Source organism: Mirounga angustirostris, unplaced genomic scaffold (genome assembly GCF_029215605.1).
Source record: "Mirounga angustirostris isolate CCGP_5_RB_7025 unplaced genomic scaffold, mMirAng1.0.hap1 SCAF_7, whole genome shotgun sequence".
Lineage (NCBI taxonomy): Eukaryota > Metazoa > Chordata > Mammalia > Carnivora > Phocidae > Mirounga > Mirounga angustirostris.
In genome coordinates, this window is record NW_026991715.1 from 15523530 (window position 1) to 15541247 (window position 17718).

General features: G+C 36.6%; 1 protein-coding gene across 4 annotated transcripts in view; it reads left to right on the plus strand.

Annotated features, from left to right (window-relative positions):
* Positions 1 to 11135, plus strand: part of DMXL1 (Dmx like 1) — a 135680-nt gene extending 124545 nt beyond the window's left edge. For all 4 annotated transcript variants that reach the window (XM_045891382.3, XM_045891401.3, XM_045891392.3 and 1 more), the window contains 4 exons: positions 1839 to 1930; positions 3054 to 3106; positions 6253 to 6470; positions 9027 to 11135. In XM_045891382.3, coding sequence (XP_045747338.1) covers positions 1839 to 1930; positions 3054 to 3106; positions 6253 to 6470; positions 9027 to 9251 — 588 coding nt within the window. In that variant the 3' untranslated portion in view covers positions 9252 to 11135. The remainder of the gene's footprint in view (positions 1 to 1838; positions 1931 to 3053; positions 3107 to 6252; positions 6471 to 9026) is intronic.
* Positions 11136 to 17718: the final 6583 nt, after the last annotated feature.

A 17718-nucleotide genomic window follows, 5' to 3' on the forward strand; every position in this document is an offset into this window, starting at 1 on the left:
ACAAAGTAGAAAGGATATGCTGTAGCTGGCACAATTATTTTCTTGTCCATGTCTTTTTTTTTTTTTTAAGATTTTATTTATTTATTTATTTGAGAGAGAGCAGGGAGAGGAGCAGAGGGAGAGGGACAAGCAAACTCCACGCTGAGTGCAGAGCCCAACATGGGGCTCTCTATCTCACAACCCTGAAATCATGACCCAAGTGGAAATCCAGAGTCAGAACTCAAGTGACTGAGCCACCCAGGTGCCCCTTGCCCATGTCTTTTTAAAAAAAAAAAAATTGATACATCTCTATACGGGACTGCACAAGCTTAATGAACCTTCTACAGCTTCATAGAACACTGAGTTTGTATTTAATATATTCTTTAATGAAGCCCTTCATAGGACTAAGCAATACCTATTAGGAAAATATTAAGAATATGAGTTAAGGGACGCCTGGGTGGCTCAGTTGGTTAAGCGACTGCCTTCGGCACAGGTCATGATCCTGGAGTCCCGGGATCGAGTCCCGCATCAGGCTCCCTGTTTGGCAGGGAGTCTGCTTCTCCCTCTGACCCTCCTCCCTCTCATGCTCTCTGTCTCTCATTCTCTCTCTCTCAAATAAACAAATAAAATCTTTAAAAAAAAAAAAAAAAAGAATATGAGTTAAGATTCTGGTAATTCACTCAAGGTTAAATTCTGGAATATAGTACTGATCTAAGTGAAAGTAAGCAAGGGGAGGGTTGGTGAGGGTACTTTGAAAGCATATTTTTCCTCATATTTTTATTAAGCCAATGGATTTAAATATATGTTTATGTTCCCTTAGGGGCTGACTTTTTTATTGTTGTTTAAGCTCTAAAAAGATAAATTGGATTGAAAATGTACATTATTGGTTTTGTGGGGTTAAAGTATATTTTGTTTGTTTTAAGGACGTATCTAGCCCAGCTCCAGTGGTAGTCAGGGGAAATGGGGAAGTGACTCAAAAGAAAAATCTTATGTGATGATTTTGACATACTTAAAAAAAAAAAATCTCTTTTTTTTTTTTTTTTGAAGAGAAACATTTGAACAAATATAGCTTGGAAGTCTTTGTAATAGACTAAACTTTTCATATTAAGTTACTGTTTGATGGAGTATTCAGAAATATTGTAAATTTTCTAGTTTTGTTGACTTAATAATATGTTTTTATTCCCATATTTGAAAAATTATTTAACGATGAGAGACTCTTAACTATAGGAAACAAACTGAGGATTGCTGTAGGGGAGGTGGGTAGGGCGATGGGAAACTGGGGGATGGGCATTAAGGAGGGCACGTGATGTGATCAGCACTGGGTGTTAAATACAACTGATAAATTACTGAACATCTGAAACAAATGATATACTATATGTTGGCTAATTGAATTTAAATTAAAAAAAGAAAAAAATTATGAGTTTAAACATTTCTGAAAATAAATAATTTAGTCCGAGATAATCTAAAATTCTAGTTTTTCTAAGAAAAAAAATTTCACAAATATCTAAGAGAAATATTTAACATTTAACCTCCTTTTGTTTTCTTTTGAACTTTTAGATAAAAGCATAGGGTCTTGTAAAGTCTTACAATGCATATGGTTCAGGGAAAGTGTGTGAGAGAAAGAGAAAAAGAGAAGAGGCAAAACAAGTGTTGCAAAATGTTCAAAATTGGTGAATCTGTATAAATGGTGTATGAGAATTCTCTGTATTACTCTTGAAACTTGTCTAAAGTTTGGCAGGGGAGACTAAATCAGCTTAAGTAAGCCACAAATTACATGATCCCTTTTTGATTAGTGCATCTACTTGGTTTTAAAATTGCTAGTGACAGCAGTAACATTTGTTTGTTTCTAACTGTTCCAGACTTGGCAGTGTCACAACAAAACAGCCAATGATTTTGTCTTTGTTAGTTCCTCCTCTTTGATAGCTACAGCTGGTCTTTCAACTGACAATAGGTAAGAGATTATAACTGAAATGTAAGTGTGCATCTGTATAGCTGAACTTTTTTATTTGCTTTATATTTTTGTGTCTCAAGAATGTTTTCACAGTTATGCTTTTCAATATTTTTATTGTAAAAACTTGTTTCTTAGAGCAGTTTTAGTGTTTTAATTGTAAAGCTAGGGAAATTCTGGTGGCATTAAAAACAAAATCCATTCCTTCTGTATTATTAATATTCTAATGTTAAGACTTTAGGAGAAAAGGATTTGATAGTGAAATTAATTTTTCTCCATATTATTCCTTATGTGTTAAGAAAGCTTGAGGCAAAAAAAAAAATAACTATTATTTATTGGTCCACCTTCCTCATTAATCCTCATGGTGGCTCTATTAGGTTAAGGTATTATCAGCATTTCATGATAAGAAAACTAGAAACTCAAAAGACTTTTTAGTTGAACAGGAGCTAGTGACTGGCAGCCTATTGCCATCTCCCCTAAAACCTTAAATATGTGAGAAGATGTCTCCTCCTGCCTCAATCTCCACAACCCCCTGTTTCACTTCCCTCATGTAGTGGAATTCTGAGTAAATGACTGCTTTTACTTCTGAGCAAATGCCTACTGAGGTTGCTGAACTTTTCTATTTATCTGTGAGGCCTTACTTTGTACTAGAAATCGGACTGTAGGAATATGGAGTCTTCAGCCCATCTTGCATAGAAATTCTTACATATATTGGTGCGTCCTTTGCAACTCATAGAAAGGAGTAAAAGCTACTCCCATTCATAGCAGAAATAAGTTTTTTATGTGCTCCGAAAAATTCAGTGTATCCTGCTATTTGTGTATGTCAGTCCCTCTGTTAGATTAGAGAATCAAGAGATACAAAAAGTAGTTTCTGCATTCAGGCTTTATATAGTATTTGTAAATACATGTCAGTCTAAAGTTACTCAGTTTTTTAAGTTAGTAGTTTTTTAAATTTTGTGTGAAAATCAATCATGCATAAATATATTGACTACTTGTATTTGGATCTTTTATAAATTTAAGAACTTTTTGTGAGAGCAAGGTTCAAAGGTTATGTAACGATACGAGACAAGTTTACTTTTTATTGTTAAAATTTTGTGTCATTCAAGAAGTAATTTTTTTTTTTCAGGAACATATGTTTGTGGGATACTCTCGTAGCACCTGCCAATAGTTTAGTCCATGGTAAGTTTTGAAAGCATTTTGTAAGTTTTGGAAGTCAAGAAATTCATAAACTAAAAGAATTTTTCAATGGATTTGTCTTTAGTGAAACGTATTTATTAGCCTGTGAGGTTTATTTTGCCCACAGTGGCACAGAGTTTGAAAGCAGAAAAATGCAATATATAGAATTAACTCTTTACTATGAAGGACAGTAGTAGAACATAGATAATATAAAAATCATGTTTTTACTTTGGATCTGATAGCCACTCCTATTCTGCATTGTACTGGGAGTCCTAACAAATGCAATAAGACAAAAAGAATTAAAAGATATTCATTTGGGAGAGAAGTAATAAAACTGCCTTCATTCACAGATGACATAATTATATAGAAAATCTTAAAGAATCTACAAAAGAAACCCAAAATATTTTAAATAGGAATTTTTGGAACTAACACACAAGTGTAGTTGAATCATGGGATTCCAGGTCAACATACTAAAAATCATTTGCTTTTATATATACTAGCAACAAACAGTTGGGATTTGAAATTTTAAAAAAATCACTATTTATAATAGCATCCAAACTAATGAAGTACTGAGGTATAAATCTAACAAAATATGTATAACCTCTGTTGGTGAAAACTGTAGAAAAAAGATAAAAGAAATCAAAGATCTAAATAAATGGAGAGCTAGTCCGCATCCATTGTTGCTATCCAATGTTAAGATGTCCCTGCCTTCCAACTTTACAGATTAAATGCAATCCTAATCACAGTCTCAGCAAACTGTGTTGTCTGTATCAACAAACCGGTTCTAAAAGTTCCTATAGAGAGGCAGCAGACCTAGAATACTGGATTCTGAAGAAAAACAAAGAACTCGTACTACCTGATTTCAGGACTTTAAAACTACAGTAATAAAAGACATTATGAGTTAAGAAGAGACACAGATCATGGAACAGAAACTGTAACCCTTCTAGAAGGAAATACAGGAGAAAATCTGGGCAACCTTGGGTTTAGTCATGAGTTTTTAGATACAACATCTACAGCACAATCCAAGACTTGAAAAAATTACCCTCTTCTCAGTGTCTAAATGGCAAGTAAGCATATGAATAGGTGCTTAACATCGGTAGTCATTAGGTAAATGGAAACTAAATTCACCATAAGATACTACTCTATACCCTAAAATGGCCAAAATCAGTTATTCTAGAATCCCAAGTATTGGTGAGGATGTAGAGAACCTGGAACCCTAATGATTGCTGACAGAGTATAAAATGGTACAGCTGCTTTGGAAAACTGACTGGCAGTTTCTAACAAAGTTAATCATGTACCTATATATATGCCCAAGAGAAATGAAAACACATGTCCACAAAAAGATTGTATAGGAACGTTGTTAGCAGCTTTATTTATAATAGCCAAAAACTAGAAACAATGCAAATATGTCCAACAGGAACCTGGTCTATTTATGTAATAGAATACTATTAAGCAATTAAAAAGGGCATGGCCTACTGATACATGGGACAATATTCATTAACCTCTAAAACATTATGTTGAAGGAAAAGAAGCCAGGCACAATAGAGTATATACCATAAAATTCCATTTATGTGAATTTCAAGAACAAGTAAACCTAATCAGATAGAAATCAGAATAGTGATTGCCTTTGTGGGAGAGGAGGGTTGACTACAGAGAGGCATGAGGGAACTTTCTGGGATGATGACAGCATTCTGTGTCTTGACCTGAGTGATGGTTACACAGATGTCTCCATTCGTCAAAGCTCATCAACGGTGTACACGTAGAATTTCTGCATTTTACTCTGTGTTCATTATATCTCAAAGTACTGGTAAAACTCAAAAAACCCTTCTCTATAATTTTTTCTTCAGATTCTTACAATAAGTATATTGAGTACTTAGCCAGGCACTCTACATGTTTTGAATATATTAACTAATTTAGTCCTCACGAAAACCTATTAGGCAGGCTGGATTATCTTTTTTTACAAATGATGAAACTGAGACTTATATTTAAAAAAAAAAAAAATTCACCTAAGGTATACATTTAAACCCATGCAAAAAATCAAGATTTAAATCTTGACATTCTAACTCCCAAATCTTCATTCTTCATCTTTATGCCATATTAGCTTTGAGCTATTTACAGACTTTTTTTTCCCTAAGATTTGTTAGGCTGGACTTTTTTTTTTTTTTAAGAAAAAAATATTCATTGTATATATGTATTTCTGATACTTATATTGGTATGTCTTCAAGTTCACCAGTTTGGGGTTTGTTTGTTTTATGGCATTGTTTAATCTGCTCTTAATCCGATGCAGTATATTTTTCACTTGAATATTATAGTGTTTTTTTTTTTAAATGATTTTATTTATTTATTTGACAGAGAGAGACACAGCGAGAGAGGGAACACAAGCAAGGGGGAGTGGGAGAGGGAGAAGCGGGCTTCCCGCCGAGCAGGGAGCCCGATGCGGGGCTCGATCCCAGGACCCTGGGATCATGACCTGAGCCGAAGGCAGACGCTCAACCGACTGAGCCACCCAGGCGCCCCTGAATATTATAGTTTTTAATCTCAGGACCTTTTATTTGTATCTTTCATGTCTCCTCTTAACAAGCTCAGTCTTTCATCGAGCTTCTTGAACGTAGGGAATACAGTTATAATGACTTTTAGTTTCTTTATCTACTAATTCTATCATCTGTATAATTTCTAGGTTGGTTTCAGATTTTCTTCTTATGGATTGTATTTTCTATGCCTGTTAATTTTTATTAGATGCCGGCATTATGAATTTTACCTACTTCTGAGGCAAACCCTTCTGAGTATTCTGTGCCTTGTGAATTACAAGGTTTTCCACTATGGCTGGTGGGAATAGGAACCCAGACCAATTGGGGTCCCCTTGTGCCATGGCCAGAAAACACTCGGTAGTCAATAAACAGGGGCAGTTGTATGGCTCACCCAAGTTTGCTTCCCATCTCTTAGAGATCATTTTCTCTTTGCTTGATGTCCAGTGTCTCAAACCATTGTTTCCCATATATCATTTTTTAAATTGAATCTGGTAATCTATCATTCTACCTTGGCCAGAAGCCAGAAGTCTGTTTATTTAACCATTAAATGGCTTTTCCTTTTCTATTTTATTTTATTTTATTATTTTATTTTATTTTATTTTATATTATTTCATTTTTTAGCTTTTACATGCCATGATAGTGGAGCTACTGTTTTAGCATATGCTCCAAAGCATCAGCTGCTAATATCAGGTGGCAGAAAAGGCTTTACATGTGCATTTGACCTTCGGCAACGACAGCAGAGGCAGCTTTTCCAGAGCCATGATTCTCCTGTTAAAGCCATCGCTATTGATCCGACGGAAGAGTACTTTGTTACAGGATCTGCTGAAGGCAACATAAAGGTAAATACAGTAATGCCACGGTATCTACAAAATGAAAAGAAATCTTCAGAAACCTTAAGTCTTTAATCATACTGAGGATACCAGTCTATTTAAATAATAGAAATATTAACTCCTACTTGTGGTCAACATGTTAGTTGCTATTTAATAAACCTTTTAATGAATGAAATGATGTTTAACTTGAAACTGTCTCAATTGTTGTCAAATATGTTTAACTAATGTGCAAAAGAACATGATTTTCCATAGATAACAAACATATTTCAGGCACTGGAATTAGTCTTGACTCCCATTTTCAGAGTCACTGAATTCAGTTTCAGGTACTATGAAATATACTAACATTTTCCTTTATCCTGAATTACTCCCCTTTTTTTTTCATTTGTAAGCATTAGCATCCAGCCACTCAGTGCCTGATTCAAGAATTCTGAATGTACCTGGATAAACCCTGTCCTTCTCAAACTCTGCTGTGTTTAAATCTTAGAGGTTGTTTAAAATGTTAAGCAGCTTATTAAAATGCATCCCATCCTAGAAATACTGTTGCTAGGTCCCACCCCAGAGATACTCAGATTGTAACTCTTAAGCTCAGGAATTTGCATTTTTATAATAAATACCTAGCAGTCTTGATGGAGGGTCCTCTGGCCACACTTGGAAAGATCTGCAGGGATAAGTCCATTTAGACTCGTCCATAAGTTATTGTAATGGTCAGCAACCCACTGAAGGAGCCTACATTTTTTTTAATTTAATTTAATTTTATTATGTTACGTTAGTCTCCATACATCATTAGTTTTTTGATGTAGTTATCCACGATTCATTGTTTTCATATAACACCCAATGCTCCATGCAGTATGTGCCTGCATTCTTTTTTTTTTATTCTTATGTTAATCCCCATACATTACATCATTAGTTTTAGATGAAGTGTTCCATGATTCATTGTTTGTGCACAACACCCAGTGCTCCATGCAGAATGTGCCCTCCTCAATACCCACCACCAGGCTAACCCATCTTCCCACCCCCCTCCCCTCTAGAATCCTGTTTGTTTTTCAGAGTCCATCGTCTCTCATGGTTCGTCTACCCCTCTGATTTCCCCCGCTTCATTCTTCCCCTCCCGCTACCTTCTTCTTCTTCTTTTTTTTCTTAACATATGTTGCATTATTTGTTTCAGAGGTACAGATCTGAGATTCAACAGTCTTGCACAATTCACAGCGCATACCAGAGCACATACCCTCCCCAGTGTCTATCACCCAGTCACCCCATCCCTCCCACCCCACCCCCCACTCCAACAACCCTCAGTTTGATTCCTGCGATTAAGAATTCCTCATATCAGTGAGATCATATAATACATGTCTTTCTCTTTTTGACTTATTTCACTCAACATAATACCCTCCAGTTCCATCCACGTCGTTGCAAATGGCAAGATCTCATTCCTTTTGATGGCTGCATAATATTCCATTGTATATATATACCACATCTTCTTTATCCATTCATCTGTCGATGGACATCTTGTGTGCCTGCATTCTTAAGACTCCATTGTTTTAACCCCTCGTGAGACTATTTAGTAAGAATAAGTTGGGCTACTTTGTTAGAACCTGCATATTGTTTTCATAATTATCAACCAGAAAAAATTAACTAGAAATGTGGAATTCTGAAAAGGCTTTTCAATCAATTATATACACCAACTTCCATACAGAGTTCTTTTCCTTCAGTTTGAAGCTAGTTTCTTATTTGAACTGCCTTCAGTTTAGAATAAGATGTATTATATTTTAGATTAGTTCTTCAGATTAGTTTGTGCTCTGATCCTAAGGTTTATTACTTAATCAAGTAAAAAAAGATTTGAAACTATACCATGTAGTATTCAGAAGTCACAACTTAACAATCCTGTCCAGAATAGTGTGAACTAAAGAATTTCTTAGGGAAAAGAAAGATTAAAAACAAAACAAAAAACAACAAGGATCTCAAAAAATCAGGAACTAATTGGATTTCCCCAAACTTAAAATAGATGTTCTGAAAGCATTTAGGTCCTTCACATAAGTGAAGATGCTTATAAATTACTTTATAAGTAATTTACTTTAATAACAGGAACATTTATTTTGGTAGAGGCTGAAAATAGAAAATCTCAGTAAATTAAATATACCAAAGTTGTGATAATTTATCTTACAGTTGGAACATAGTTTTGCCTTTTCTGAGGCCCTCTTTCCAGTGGTTCTAATCCCTTGCCGGGTATTATAAAGGATTACCCCATTATAAACTACAGAGCACAAGCTTTGCTGAGAATCCCTATAATATTACAAGTTTTTATAGCATTGTACACTTAACCTCCTCTACCTAAGTTCTTCTCTCCAATGCAGGGTTTAAAATACTTTCTTTTCTAAATGGGTGGATTTTGAAGAATGTGATAATATCAAAGGGATTTGGAAAATTGCAACACAGAGTCAAAAGGTTATGACCTTAGGCTTACACAGGTTTTTTTCCAACTTTGTTTTAGAAATTCCTTATTTGCACAAGAAAGCAAGCCTAAATTTTCCATCACCCTCAATTTTTAATTTTGTTCCTAATGTCTTTCAGATTTGGAGTCTGTCTACCTTTAATCTTCTCCACACTTTTATCAGTGAACATGCCCGGCAGTCCATTTTCAGAAATATTGGAACTGGAGTGATGCAAATTGAGACAGGACCAGCAAATCACATTTTTTCATGTGGAGCTGATGGAACAATGAAAATGAGGATACTGCCGGATCAGTTTAGCCCATTAAATGAAGTGTTGAAAAATGATGTGAAATTTATGCTATAACATTTTGACAATAAGATGTATAATTTATTCCCTGTTCCATGGAAGTAGCTAACACATATAATGTACAGTGATCACTCTCTCTGCCACAGATAAGCTATTGTTTTCTTGTTTTCATATTTATTTTATGGAGCTTTGCCCTTGATGCACTGATGCCTTAAAAATTAACAAGGTCATTCAGAATTAGACTATATTGCCTAAAGTAGACTGCATAAGTAATACCGTAATAATGCATATTTATAGTATGTTATAGTGAGTATGTCATAGTGTTAAAGGAGTTTTGTGTTCTTATTGTTGTTGATAAACTCTTCTGCAGATGTCTCTGTATAAATTTCTTTAACAGTAAATCTATAAAGACAGTTGACATCAGTCATCACTTCATTCACCACCCCCTTACTTCTTTTGTCAAACTGATGGATCTCAAACTCTTCTTCTGTTAGTTCATGATAGATTAACAGTTGGGCAAGAATAAAAACCCTAATGAACATCTTCATGAAAAACTGTCACTGGGACCTCAGTGATTAGGACCCAAATGGCTCATTAGATCAGGTTCCCCATTTCCTGTCTGGAGCCCAAGTGTGTTTGTATGTATGTAATATATCTTACACACCTTATTTGAGCTTAGTCTGTGTATATATCAGAAAATTACGAGTCTTTCCATGTGTTTTTGTGCCATAGCAACTCCTGCCACTAGAATAACTTTTTTTGCAACTGTTTTTTTCCGTGTTTTTTTGTTCTTAATTTTTGAACTCCCATCCTAATTTTCAAATAATTTTAGCAAGACATCTGAGATTATTATTTTAAAGATTATCTTGAGTCAAATAAGTCTTCACAGGCAATAACGATTCTGTGCTGGCATATATGAGACGCTTAAAAGTAAGTTTATAAAATTGTCAAAGGATTTTAGAGCACCAAACATTTTACTTACTTTTTTTTTTTAGGTGCTTTTAGTCTCAAAGTTCTGAACACCTTATAGCAGTGTTTTTAGAAACAAATGTGAAAACAAATTAAATAGATAATATTTACACATGTAAAATACCTGCCAGATCTACCATTAATAGAAAATAAACTAAACCTTATATTTTATTATTTTTTGCCAAAATATATTATTTTACTATAAAATATGACCAAAATATTAAAAATGCACAGTGCTTTTAACTTAAATGTGCTAATAACCCTATTTCTGTCTGTTTTGTGCTATATCTTTTCTGATTAAAAATTATAGGCCACTTGAATAAATACTTGATTTTAGCCAAGGAGACTGGAGGCAGATGGGACTAAGTGTTTAAGGGACAATTATATACTATGTAGCTTAAATATATTTTAATAGGAACTATAAAAACATTTTTACGTGACAAAATATGAACAACTGTTAACTTGGAAATTAAAGAGTCAAAGTGAAGAAATGAAGGGCTGGTAAAATGAATTTTGTAATATCCTCAGGATACTTTTATCTTAAAAGTATATTGTTAAAGATTTTGTAAATTGTATTCATAATTTTAAATGTGTTAAGCTAGTTGCAGTGAAAACACTGCCATTGATTATGTAGAGTTCGTGTGCACATCATAACCTGTGTCTACAACCGTCCAGTAACAGTAACCACATGTGACTGCTTGGCTACAGAGAGATCCGTGGCAACATTGCGAACGATACTGCTGTGTGATGTAGTTCAGCTTAAGTTATTTTTCAGTAACTACACAAATCAAGATTCAAAAGGCTTTAAACACTTTCAGTGAGAGAGAAAATTTATTATGCTTATTAGAAAAAAGGCATCATGGATGAACAATTAAGCATTTTAATTGAGGGTTTATATGAGTAATAAATAATGTAAGCCCATATGTATTTACATCAGAGTCATAATATTTTAAATAAACAATCATGCAGTGACTTTTTTTTTTAGCATGCTATTGTTTTAAGTAATATTTATACAACTTTAGTTGACTTAAAGTATATGTGACATTTTAAAATAGAGAATTTCTGTATTTATATTTGGTAAATATAGGAAGGATTGAGTAATTTTCCTAAATACCTTGTTCTTCCTTTTCTATAATCTTTTTAACTTAATATATAAGCATTATTCAAAAAAAGGTGAGAATAAAAAGTTGAAATGTATATTTAAGTATAAAATGATGTACATACATGTAAAATTTTATCCACATTAATGGAATGGGTTCATCAAAATACGTTTTTTAAATTGTGCATTTTCTGAGAATGTGGCTTTGAAATGATGGAAAAGTTTACAACATTGCAAGTCTCATTTTCTGAAATGGAGGATTTTTCTTATGTAGAATCATGGGACAGTCAATTCTATCCTCCTTTCTTGTTCTCTTTGTTTTGCCCAAATTAATTTCTCCTTTTTTAAAAAATTACTTTTAAAAATTGCAACAATTTCTCACTCTGGTCTCAATAGTCAGAGTACAATACAAAGATACCCACTTTAAGAAAGTCCTTATACAATCTTAAAGTGGTGATGACCTTTTTAACAGGGTTGGAAAGCCAGACAGACATATTTTACTAAACAAAAAAACATAATCACATGGCAGGGGACCATCGTCAAAGTTAAAAGAACAGGTAGACTATAAGAACTATTTGTATAGTAATAGGAAAATTATTAATGTCCATATGTGCAGAGAGAACTTTAAAATGAAATTGTTGGAGAAGTCAGTTCACAGAACAGGACATTGAAAAAGTCAGCAGGTATAAAGTATGTTCATCCTCACTAATGGTTAAAGGAATGTTAAAAAAAAAAAAAAAAGCAACAGTGTGATACCACTTGTCATCTGTTAGGTTGGTATAAAGTCAAGGGACAACATCAGTGTGGTGGAGATGCAAGGAAACAGGCACCCTGAAACACTACTGATAGGAGTAAGTTGCCAGAGTCACCTAGATGCATGTCAAATTTGAATACACATACTTTCACTAAGCAGTCTCACTAAGAGTCTTACACTAAGACTCACTAAGTAAGTCTTACTTACTTACTTTATCCTATAAGGATAAAAGCCCCTATGCACATAAATATGTGTACATAGATGTTTATTGAGCTATATGGAGAAAAAAAACTAGAAATCTAAATGTTAATTAGTTGGTAAATAGTTAAATAAAATGGTCGAACATCCGGCACTAAAAGAATGCCAGATTGGTAACTTGATCTAAAAAGAGGTTAGTGAGAAAAATTGCTAAAAGGTGAACATCCCATATTGTTCCAGGTTTTTTAGTCCTATATGTATATACAGACAAATATGTATGGAGGAATACACAAAAGTTTAACATGGGAGAAGGGAAGAAGGAGCTAATACTTTTCCAAACTCCTTTGGACCTCACTGAGTAACAGGATATCAGAGAGACAGAAAATCTGTATCTTTAAACCACATAGTACTTAATGACTGAGAGCTGCTCTGTTGAATGAAGTGGCCTTGTCAAGAATACTCTGGATTGAGATATTTGATGCTTGATTAGAAAGGTTAAAATGTTGCCCTTCGGAGTACTTGGGAAAAGTTGAACATAGTTACTTAAATGTCTTACAGAAATGTGTATAGCTTTTGCTATAGTTATTTTCAGATCTGTTCTTTAGCTTTTTGTTTTGTTTCTTAAAGATTTTATTTATTTATTTGACAGAGAGAGACACAGCGAAAGACAAGCAGGGGCAGTGGGAAAGGGAGAAGCAGACTCCCCGCGGAGCAGGGAGCCCGATGCGGGGCTCAATCCCAGGACCCTGGGATCATGACCTGAGCCGAAGGCAGATGCTTAATGACTGAGCCACCCAGGTGCCCCTTGTTTTGTTTTTTAAAGATTTTATTTGTCAGAGGGAGAGAACACAAGCAAGGACAGTGGCAAGCAGAGGGAGAAGCAGGCTCCCGGCTGAGCAAGGAGCCCGATGTGGGGCTCCAGCCCAGAACCCTGGGATCATGACCTGAGCTGAAGGCAGACGCTTAACTGACTGAGCCACCCAGGCATCCCTGTTCTTTAGTTTTTCGTGACTTTTTTGCCCCCTTCTGCTTGCTTGTTTTTCTCCTGTGTATATGTGGCCAATAATTGAAGAAGCTCATGCAGTCAGAGTATCGAAATGTTTAACAAGGCTCCTGGGAATAAATATTTCTTAGGTTCTCCCACAGCAAATACACATGGGTGATAGAAATCATTGGTGTGACAAAACATTTCTTTCCACAGTAGAGATGTTTTACTCCTGCGTAATTGTCCACCCAAGTGTAGGTATGACCTGTGTAACAGATTTTAAGCAGTACGGTACATCAGCCCCGGATAAGTGTCAAATCATTTTAAAATCTATATCCCTCCCCCCCATACAAAATACCAAAACACCAGTGTTTTCATCCTGTTATTGCTCCCAGGTCAGGCATGATCCCCAGGATCCCGTTATTGAAATCAGGTCCTGGTGTGTATTTGGCTCCTTGAATGAGGTTCCTTGTGTCGAGTACTTCTCAGTCTAAAGACCTACGAACTAAGGAGACAAGTTATGTGCCTTGCACTCACCAAACACAGTTGTGAGAGATAGTATGGCTATTTCCCTCTCTAAAAGAGGGGAAATAGGAGTCACACGGTACCCGGTCCATTGAGATTCTGAAGTTTAGCTGAGAAGTCACCAGTGCCATGAGTAATCCTCGAATTAATTCTCCACAACTCTTGACTTCACCCTTGGGCTGTTTCTTCTTTTAAATTCTGAGTGAGCTTTTTTCTATAAAAGTGGCCCATGTTTTTAACTGAAAAGAGTGTCAGCCTGTTCCTTGGCAAGAGTTGTTTCAGGGTTCAGAATCCTCTTTACATTTTGTGCTATCCCTGTCCCTTATACTTCATCTAGTAAAATTGCTTTAAAAAACTGTTTTCTTCTGTATTAACTTCATCCCCTCAGAAGAAAAGGCACACTCAGACTTTTTTTCTGAAATGCACTCTGAGCTACCTTGAGCTACCCTCCAAGGTTGCTGTGGTATACCACGTTAAGATTCTTAGAAATTCTAGTATCTCATGAAAAGGGTCTACACGCCACACCCTTAAATTTTTCTGAGATCTCAACGAAAGGACTTAACAAACACAACATTGGCCGTGCCTCGATTCCAAGATAATTTATAATCCACTACAATGTTGGATAATTTTTTTAAAATATCCGTGAGGCCAAACAAACGGTTGCTGGAATGGAGGGGGGTGGGAGGGATGGGGTGGCTGAATGATGGACATGCAGGAGGGTATGTGCTATGGTGAGCGCTGTGAATTGTGTAAGACTGTTGAATCACAGACCTGTACCCTGAAATAAATAATACATTATATGTTAATAAAAATAAAATATCCATGAGGCCATTGTTACGTAGAGAGACAGATGCATGTGTGCTCACACGGACACAGATAACACATATACAAGGAGCTAGCACAGCAAATCTTTACTCTGAAGATCGGTAGTCGGAGGGAGAAGAGAGAGGCTATTATAGGAGAACAAGAGCCCACCAGGTGAGGGTGCTGTGCTGGGAGTGTTCAAGTAGTAAGGTGGGAGCTTTCCTGGTTTAAAATCAAGTGCAGGGTTGCCAACTTGGACTAGCATTTCATGGGTAAGTACACAGGAGAACTCCAAGGGTTTTAGACCGTATTTGTAGAAAAAGATCTTTTTAAAGTAGAATTACACAGCCAAAGACAAGACAAAACTAAGCTTTGTAGTATTTGGGATAGGCTCAAGTGAGATTTGAGATAGTCAAAAAGAAGAAAATTCAGGTGAGGAAGAACCTACATAGACAAGGAGTCCAGTGGTGCAACCACAGAAAATTAAGGGTTCTAACTAGGGGCAGCACTTTAGTTTCTATACAGAATGCCTCAAAGTTTGAAAATCTGGAAACATGGAGAGAACTTGGTTTCATGGGGAGGGTGGTTGATTGAATTGGCTAAGATTGTGGATAAAGTTGCCCTTTAGAAGGCAATACTTCTAGCAAGCTTTCTTCAGAAGAGGTGCATTTCAGTGACTGTTATAGGAGGTAAGTAATTCTGAATAAAGAGTGAAAAATACTCTGTGATGAATGTATAATCACCAGTGATCTGTACTAGCTATGAGTTGGGGTTGTGGTCTATGGAAGTAATAGGAAAAGATACTGATCCCCAAATGTTTATTCTATCCTCGAGTTTCTAGTTTGCCTGACACTGAACAATTCTCCTACCCAACCCAATCTGCACCTTTATTTGGAAAAATGTATATACTTTTTACTCATGTGGTTACATTAAGGACAAGATTACATGTTTTGGGGCACCTGGGTGGCTCAGTTGGTTAAGCGACTGCCTTCGGCTCAGGTCATGATCCCGGAGTCCCGGGATCGAGTCCCACGTCGGGCTCCCTGCTCGGCAGGGAGTCTGCTTCTCCCTCTGACCCTCCCCCCTCTCATGTGCTCTCTCTCTCATTCTCTCTCAAATAAATAAAATCTTAAAAAAAAAAAAACATGTTATGATAATGCTCTGAAAAGAGAAATAGGCCTGGAAAGAGTTGAAGCAGGAGGCTGGTGAAGTTATAGCCATGTTTTGAATCAGTCACGTTCTTTCACAGACTTTCATGAAAATGTGGTTAGTGCACAAAGGCCACATAGGCATTTCCCGTGGCTGTGTTTAAGGTGCACAGCCTTGCTTCAGTGCATTTAGCCTGCTGGAAAATGTTAGACCTGATCTTCCTTCTCTCCCTAGACACTTCCCAGAGAACCTTTCTGTCCGCCTGGAAAACTCCAGTTCATCCTTCTTGACTTGGTTGGGTGGGAGCTCCTTTGTGAAAGCTTCCCCGTTCACCCAGGGAATATGAGTCACTTCCACTCTCCTCCCAGAGTATATGTGCATACATTTTTATTGCACATATCATGGTACCATGTAGTTCTTTGCTTGCACTAAAAAAAAAACAAAAAAACTGCAGCTCAGTAAGCACAGTAGAGGCTTCAAAGGAGAGAGGAGAGTACAGGAGAAACAGGATCAGAAGATTTTTAAAAACTTACAAATGTGTCTAAAGTTAGTTCCTACCTTCACCTGGGTAGAACCAAAAACAGGCATGCACAGAGGTATTTTTGGCAGGCAGCTAGAGTTACAGTTATCTCTACCTCATGTGATTTATAGGGTGTTGGTGTCTTGTGTCTTGGGTTTTTGGTCTGGGAGGATTCATTAATCCAGACAGAGCTGCAAGTACTTAAAAATATATTTAGCCACTCACTAATAGACTAGTGATTAGAAGATTCCTAGATTCTAATACTTTTTTTTTTTTGTGGCTCCACATCGGAAATAACACAAGAGCTAATTTGAAAATGAAGTGATCCAAGTGTTTATTGGCTCAAGTAAGAGAGGAAAGGTAATAACTTTGCTAACTTCTAAATATTATCACACTGTGAAATATGGTGGAAGAATAATAGTTCTTTAAGACCGTAATGCAAGTTGCCTGAGATTGTAGAGTCCCCTTCCCTCCCCAGCCCCCTAAAATAAGCCCTGAGGTGATGGCCACTCTGCATTGTTTCTGTTAGCAGCACCTGTGGCCTGTCAGGTCTAGATGGCCCTAGTAAAGTGTGTTGAAGTGAGAGAAGGTGGCAGGGTCCATGGAGAATTTTTAACTTTGCATTATTTTTTTTTTATTTTTAGCATTTTTAAAAGAATTATTTTAGAGTGAGAGTGTGTGCAAGTGGGGAGAAGGGCTGAGGGAGGAGAATCCCAAGCGGACCTCACACTCAGCATGGAGCCTGACATGGGGCTCCATCTCATGACACTGAGATCATGACCTGAGCTGAAACCAATAGTTGGTCATTTAACTGACTGAGCCACCTACCCAGGTTCCCCTAAAGTTTTGCAAGGAAAGAACAGAACTTGAGAGGTTGAGGATAAAAGAGAGGGGAGGGACACCTGGGTGACTCAGTGGGTTAACTGGCTGCCTTCGGCTCAAGTCATGATCCCCGGGTCCTGGGATCAAGTCCCGAAACAGGCTCCCTGCTCAGCAGGAAGTCTGCTTCCCACACTCCCTTCTGCTTGTTCTCTCTCTCTCAAATAAATAAAATCTTGAAAGAGAGAGAGAGAGAGAAAGGATATTTGACTGAATGCAGCCCATGTAGATAGAAGCGAGGGCTCTGGGGGGACCCAGAGAACTGGTGAGAAGGTTTACTCTGGATCCACTGGGATGAGAGGAAAGGACCAAGATGAGTGGATGCAGATGGTATTTTTGCTAGCTCCAACAGGAAGTCGAGAAAACGCTATTGCTGATCTATTTTGTATTAGGAGGTAAGATGGCATATTAAGAGCAGGAAGGGCGAGGGGTAGGAAAGATGTCTCAAGGAAAGGGGTAAATACTGAACTCCCTTCATTCCACTCGTGATGCAGGAGGATATCTAGGCTGCACGCAGACTTAGCTGAGATTGGAGGTCATGAGTCTGTAGAGAATCAAGTGTCACCTTTTTGGGTTCTTCCTGAGTCCATATCGAAAATGTGGATGGCCAGGAAGATTTGCCAAGTGTGTACAAGGAAAGGA